The sequence below is a fragment of the Stegastes partitus genome, unplaced genomic scaffold (genome assembly GCF_000690725.1).
Source record: "Stegastes partitus isolate 25-593 unplaced genomic scaffold, Stegastes_partitus-1.0.2 Scaffold1863, whole genome shotgun sequence".
NCBI lineage: Eukaryota > Metazoa > Chordata > Actinopteri > Pomacentridae > Stegastes > Stegastes partitus.
In genome coordinates this window covers 51,938-59,997 of record NW_007579594.1, presented here as the reverse complement: position 1 = coordinate 59,997, position 8,060 = coordinate 51,938, and the positions used below count along the sequence as shown (strand labels likewise).

Here is an 8,060-nt window from a genome sequence, read left to right as displayed (position 1 = left end):
CGAAGCTGAATTTTAAATTATTTCAAGTAATTTTCCATTGTAATATATAACTTTATAATTAGCACTTACTGGGATCAACAACCAATCTGGTTCCACTTCCAAAGATGATCCTATTTGCAGTATTCACACAACATGAGACTCCATAACACAAACTCAGCAGTCACAAACTGAACCAAACTCCATTTAAAAAAAACATGCTTTTTGCAGCTGAGACGCTCATGTCTCCAGACTCTACCTTTAAAATAAATAAATATAGGTATTTATTATAACTATGTTGTAAATATTAAATATTATGATGACAAAGTTTTTTCATCTTTTTTTTTTGCTGATGATTCTTCATTAGGGGTTCATCTAAAGATCTAGTGTTCTAATTTGAATCAGTTTAGCAACTTTTCAACATATATGTATTTTTCACTTTAAAACATGCGTCAGCTGCTTTTCAAGAATCTTAGGATTTGACTTTTAGGATCTGTAGGAGCACTTACTGGATTCAATGATTACTCTGGTTCCACTTCCGAAGAAGATCTTAAACCCACTGCCATCAGTCACACAGCATGAAGCTCCACAACACAAACTTCAGACTTCATTTAGAAAAACCACCACCGAGAAATGTAGTCCAAACTTAAATATTGTCATTTAAATAAACAGTTTGATCCTTTACATATAAGATCGACCTGATAAATTTAAAAAAACTATTATTTACATGCTCCCACTAACCCTTAGAACCCCAGCTGCATAAATTAGACACAAATTTGATTTAAAACAAATGAATACTACAAATATTTTCATTATTTCAATGATAATAATTGCACTGATGTAACCTTCTTTAGGTCTTTCTTTTAGTTGGATTCTGCAAGTTTTTTTTTGTTCATTTCTGGTTCTGACTTCCATTACTATTATTATTATATTGGCACAAACACTTGCTTTTAATTCAAATATTTATGATCAATATCAGCACTTATTGGTTTCACTGGTTAATCTGGCTCCTTTTTTAAAAAACAGCCTTATTTGAAGCATCAAATTATTCACACAATTTAAATCTATTTAACAAACTCAGATGATGGTGAACTGGACCAAACTCCATTTAGAAAAGCATGAATTTTACTCCTATGTGTTTCGCTACATTGTTTTAAATTCAAAATTCTGTTGTATTCCCTTAAATATGCAGGTTTTTGGCCAACAGTTAATGTCAATGATGGAATTTTTATATCTTCAGATACATTTGGTTGATGTATTTGATTACTATGATCACACACTTCGAGGCAGTTTTTTTGATTTTGTAGGACCCACACAGTGTTAAATGTGTTCAGCAAAAATATATGTGTGATCTGTATGAGGACTTACTGGGTTCAACAGTTAATCTGGTCCCACTTCCAAAGATGATCTTGGTTTGAGTCACACAACATCACAGACCATGACATAAACTGGACCAAACTCCATTTAGAAAAACACGGTTCAAATTCAAATTCCATTCTCAGGAATATCCAGGCGTTGAATTAAGACTAAATGTACGTATGCTAAATGCACATTTGTTAGAACTTAAATAGACATTTACTGTACAGCAATATTAATGAATAATTTAATACTTCTGATGTATGTATTTAATTATCAGAATCACTTATTTTAAACAATACAGAAACAATATTTATGATTAATATCAGCACTTACTGGATTCAATAGTTAATCTGGTTCCACTTCCAAAGAAGATCTTGTTTTGATTCACACAACATGAAGCTCCATCACGCAAACTCTGAACCAGACTCCATTTAGAAAAGAACTGTTTCTACATTTGAGATTTTCTTAAACGATTCCATCAGTCACATTAATTAAGCTACTTTCTTTAATAAAAGCAGTAATTCTGACCAACAAGTCAACGTCCACTCAGTGCGGTTTTGTCTTAATTATCTATATTGCGGTTTTGTTTGTTTGCCTCAAGAGTAAATATAAGATTTATTAGCACTAAATGGGTTTTGTCGATAATCTGGTTGTTCTTTTAAAATTCATCATGTTTTCTTTCATTAAGCACCACGACAAAGACTCATCAGCAAAGTGCACCTAAGTTCATTCAGAAAAGGTACGATTCACATAAATAGAACAAGGTTACTTTTAAAGATGCCCCACAATCATAACATTTATAAACTATATGAGCACTTACTGGGTTCAACGGTTAATCTGGTTCCACTTCCAAAGATCAGCTTTAATCCACCTCCATCAGTCACACAGCATGAAACTCCACAACACAAACTCAGCAGAGACCAACTGAACCAAACTCCATTCAAAACGTTTGCACCTGAATATTAACATTTCCTTTTAAAAAGAGCTACAAATCAAATCTATCAAATGCAGCCATTTGGTTTCTCTAATTTAATCTTCTGTTTATATTCAAGGCTTTTGCATGAATAGTTACTTCTCAGTCACAATGAAAAACAATTGTCTACGGTAATATAAATAAAAATGTTTGTAAATTACATGTATGATTAGTACTCACTGGATTCAACAATTAATCTGGTTCCACTTCCAAAAAAGACCCTATATCCACCTCCAGTAGTCGCACAACATGAAACCTCTCAACACGAAGTCAGCAGAGACCAACTGAACCAAACTCCATGAAAAAAATAAATAATTTTTACATTTGTGACTCTGATATAAAATACCACCACATTATACGTTTAGTCATAAATGAATCTGAAATGTTAATATCCTGCACTATTTGTTGTCGTAGAATTTACTTCTTAATAAATTTTGCGTTCATGTAAGTGAATAATATGACAAAGTCGAGGATCACAGGTAATTATTTTCTATTGTTGAGCCTAAAGTCTCAGACGAAGCAGTGGATCACTGTCAGCAGCTTTTTATGTTCTTTATCCACTTTTCTGCTTTTGCATATATACATCATTCAAAATCTACAATTCTTCAGCTCAAGAAACTGTTTTTGAAGATTTTGCATATCCAACATTTCTGATCAGATCAGCACTTACTGTGTTCAATAATTAATTTGGCTCCACTTCCAAAGATCGTCTTAGTTGCGCCTCCAGCATTCACACAACCCAACGCTCCATAACACAAACTCAGCAAAGTGAAGAACTGATTTCATTTAGATAAACTGATTTTTTTTGCATTTATCCACTAAAAACAACATAGATCTTAAGTAATTTGTGTATTTTGATCTCTACAGCAGGCATCAGAATTGTTTGATTCTACTTGATTCCATCGTGTCCAGTTCAGGTTGACTTTGTGAATCATTTTTGTGCATTATTATGGTTTTGTGTGTTAACCCATTTTTAAAGTTTTCTTTTAAAGCTCCTCTATATAAAATAATAATCATCTCTACTTACTGGGTTCAACGATTAATCTGGTTCCACTTCCAAAGAAGATCTTGTTCTGATTTGCACCAGTAGTCACACAGCATGAAGCTCCATAACACAAACTCAGCAGTGAGCAACTGAACCAGACTCCATTTAAAAAACTGGACTTTTTTAGACCAACAGAATTATTAAACTCTTGTCACATGAATAAGTTGCCGTTTTTTGTAAAACATTATTATCCATTTTAAGTATGTTATAAATTGCATGTTAATTCTGATATTTACTGTGCAGTCGAGATACTGTTTAAATTGTATTTTGATTTTGTGTGTAAAGTTTTGTTTTAAAGCTGGTCCACAAAACTATTGTTGATATTTGTCGATTTCATAGTTTTTATAATGATACCTGATAAACAATTTTTGCAGCCAAGATGTTTGTCTCAAGTCATTTTAAACATTCACATTTCATAAAGCAGCTACATGCTAAAATTGAATGAAATAGACTTAGTTTCTCATATAACCCTCATTTTGCATTTGAGACTTTTAGTTTAAAAAAGCAGCTAATTGTTGTGGCTGGAAAGTAATTATTCACGTGAAACAAACTCTACATTATAGTAGGTTTTGTAAATTAAGTATATATTTACAGTGCAATCCAGCAGAGCAACATTTTCATGTTTTTGAATTTGACTTGAAAGCATGACAATAAAAATAAGGAAACTTTGACATATTCATACATGTTTTATACAGATAACTGGAAATAAACTCAATTTTCGCTGGACTGTTCTTGGACTATTCTCCACAACAATAATAAAGATCATATTTAGAGGTGATCAATAGCAGCACTTACTGGGTTCAATGGTTAATCTGGTTCCACTTCCAAAGATCATCTTATCTGCAGCATTCACACAACATGAAGCTCCATAACACAAACTCAGCAGTGAGCGACTGAACCAAACTCCATTTAGAAAAATGTTGTTTTTACATAAAACGTTCGATCCACCTAAATAACTGTTTTATTATTTTCATTAGAAATAATTAACACGCATATTAATTAAAGTAAGACTGTTGATATTTACTGTTTTAGTGTACAGCAGACTCTGAACTAAATGTTGTGATTAAAGACTTTCAGTTTGTTACTACACTCCAACGGAAGACTTTTTAGAATGATAAACTGAACCAAGCTCCCTTTAAAACAACATGCTTTTTACAGCTGAAACTCATGTCTCCAGACTCCACTTTTCTAATTAATAAATATAAATATTCACCATAAATATACAGTAAATATTGATTATGATTGAAAAGTTTTCAGTCTGGCGATGATTCTTCATTTGGAAATTCATCTAAACATTGTTTTCGTAGCTCCTGACAGGTTTATTCTCTGCTTTGTGCCAATTTTATCAGCTTGAATCAGTTTAACATTGTTTTCATCAATTAATATGTCTGGTGTTTAATCAGTACACTGTGTCTACTTTTTTCTTTATCTTCTTCTTTTAAAGAATCGTGTCAAAATGTATCATCAATATTAAAACTTACTGGGTTTAACAGATAATCTGGTTCCACTTCCAAAGATGATCGTATATCCACCATATTCACACAATCTGAGGCTCCACAACACAGACTTGGTGGAGCAATGAGCTAAACCAGACTCCATTTTACAGTTTGTTTAAAAATACATATATATATCCATTAACTGAAGACATGAAGCTACTTTATATTAATTCTGATTAATAATGTCTAATTTTAACATTTAGGTTTATATTACTATGATTAAAACATGTTGTCTTTTTAAACCTTCTAGGTACGTCGGAGTGATGAAAACTGCAGCTTAATCCTGACTAGACCTTAGAATCCAGGAAAAGTTTGGACATTTTTCCACCTGATTATGATCAATATCAGCACTTACTGGCTTCAGTGATTAATCTGGTTCCACTTCCAAAGAACATCTTGTATTGATTATTTCCAGTCACACAGCATGAAGCTCCATAACACAAACTCAGCGACCAACTGAGCCAAACTCTATTGAAGAAAACATGAATTTTTCGGCCACATAAAAAACTGCTTTCTCTGCACTAACTAAATATTTTAGTGCTGATATTCTTCATTGATTGGCAGGTTTTTCTTATTAACATTATTATTATTATTATTATTATTAACAAGCTCATGAGGGAGTCTAAATTTTTAGTTTTCTATACAAACAAATAACACTCATCAACACTTACTGGGTTCAATGGTTAATCTGGTTCCTCGGCCAAAAATCAACTTGTATTGACTCGTAGCAGTCACACAACAGGACGCACTATGACACAAACTCATCAACAGAACAAAGCTCATTTAGAAAACCTCTGTTCTTATGACTGAAAGCCGCTGTTTTTATGTAAATTGAACTGTAAGATTAAATACTAACATTGACTGAACATTATTCAAATGTTCATGTACTCGATTATCATCATCACAACAAAATATGATTATTTTATGGTTGTATCAGACTGAATAATATGTTTTCTACCCAACGATAAGATTAAACTGAATTTTTCTTCATTTGTGCACAAAAAGCCAAATTAATCATTTCCATCTCTGTCCAGGTAATCACAGAATTAATACAAAGTTACTACAACAACCGGACGACTGCTTTATGAAATACATAGAAAGTTAAATCCATATAAATAATGTTAATGATCAATGTCAGCACTTACTGGCTTCAGTGATTAATCTGGTTCCACTTCCAAACAAGACCCTAGATGCACCTCCAGTATTCACACAGCATGAAACTCCACAACACAAACTCAGCAGTGATGAACTGAACCAAACTCCATTTAGAAAATCAACATTTTTACACCAGACTAAATTCACCCATTTCCATTTAAGTCAACGTTGTAATGGGCTTGCATGTGATTCAAATGATCAGGTCTTCTCATCTCTTATTTTTGCATACTATTACTTTGCAGTTCCAAAATAATAAAAATGTATAAATACAATTAAGGCTGTGATTTCTTTTTTTAAAAACACTTTGCTTAATAACTCAAAATCAGCAGCATCATCCTGATAAAAACTTGTATTAGTTTGTGAAATTCATTATTTCCTGCCCTGTGCTGATTTTACAAGCCTGGAAAAAACTAATCAGTTCATTTAACACACTTATTTATTTGCCTACGTGAAGCCATTCTCAGGTTTTCTTGTACAGATTCCTGTTAGATTTGCTCTTCAATCAGGTCAGAACTTACTGGGTTCAATGTTTAATCTGGTTCCACTTCCAAAGATGATTCTATACGTCGATCCAGTCACACAGCATGAAGCTCCAAACCAGAAAGTCAGAGCCAGCAACTTAACCATACTTCATTTAGAAAAACTTCATGTTTGAGACTTTTAAACATGACATGGAAGTCTTTGTTTTGCAGATGATTATCGCCACTATTTTATTTTCTATTCTGATTTTGCATATATGGCATAAGTTTACATTTTAAGCTGCTCAACATGAATAAAGTTAGCATTTTAATTTTAATTTTAGTTTAGCACTTACTGGATTCAATGGTTAATCTGGTTCCACCTCCAAAAATGATCCTGGCTTGACTTCCAACAGCCACACAACATCAAGCTCCATAATAAAAACTGAGGCAAACTCCATGTAGAAAAACTTTTAGAGATTACAGATTTCTATCTATTTAAATGTCACAATGTTAATACAAAATAAGGGTTATCAATACATATAAGACTGAGACTTGTTTTAATCATGACATTGTCATTTAATTTTGATTAAATACAGCTGAGATGTTAATGCAAAGATCATTTTAAATCTTCACATTATTTATTTATTTTTAATTAAACATTGCAGCTGTTTAATTCCTCATGTGTAATCCACACTTTATATTTCAGACTTTTACTTGAGTGATGAATTGAAATGATGAAGCCGCATATATTTTGTAAATTGAAGAGAAAATGACGTATCTTCCAAAAGTATGTTAACAGCTGAATATGGCAGTAAAACAAAATAGGGCTTCTTGTTTTAATTTTGTGACATTAACGTGCAAATAACTTAATATATATGTATATATGTACATACAAAAGTATGTTGACTGTATATAAAATTCAACTTTACTGTACTTTTAAAAAATGTTAAATATACGTCATAATAATTATGTTTTACTTACTGGATTCAACAATTAATCTGGTTCCACTTCCAAAGATGAGCTTATATGTACCAGTATTCACACAACATGAAGCTCAATGACACAAACAGAATCCCGAACTGAACCAAACTCCATTTAGAAAATCCTTAATTTTACATTTAAGAATTTTGACTCCCATAAACAAGCTGCTGTTTGTACATTTTAACATAGATGTGGATTTGACTTCATAAACATTCTTACTGAACTGTTTTAGTGAGTATTTATGATAGCCTATTTTTAGACTAAAAAAAAATAGACTGAAAAATCGACTGAACAAACAAATTGAATTCAACTTACTGCCATCGACTGTTTTCAGGACTATTGCCAAGTCTATTTTTAACTGGACCAGTCTTCAACACTTTCAGTTGTGTCCAGTCTCAAGGTCCACGTTTATCACATGTGGACCAAGAATTTCCAATAAAAATAAGTGTCACGTTCAGATTATTATCAGGTTTTCCCCACAGAAGAAACTGAATTTAACTCACTGTCATTAACATGTAGTTTAGTGCCGCTTCCAAAGATGATCTTGTCGTATGTCACACAGTCTGAAGCCTCAGCACATAAACTAAACTCCACATTTCACACTAGAACCAGAA

The 8,060-nt window shown here is 32.3% G+C and overlaps 1 protein-coding gene across 1 annotated transcript in view; it reads right to left on the bottom strand.

Annotated features, from left to right (window-relative positions):
* LOC103372948 (uncharacterized) overlaps positions 1 to 4,193 on the bottom strand; it is a gene marked incomplete at its 5' end in the record, with an annotated part of 43,799 nt that extends 39,606 nt beyond the window's left edge. Inside the window, 1 exon segment of the mRNA XM_008302727.1 lies at positions 4,149 to 4,193. Within this exon segment, the coding sequence (XP_008300949.1) occupies positions 4,149 to 4,193 (45 nt within the window).
* Positions 4,194 to 8,060: the final 3,867 nt, after the last annotated feature.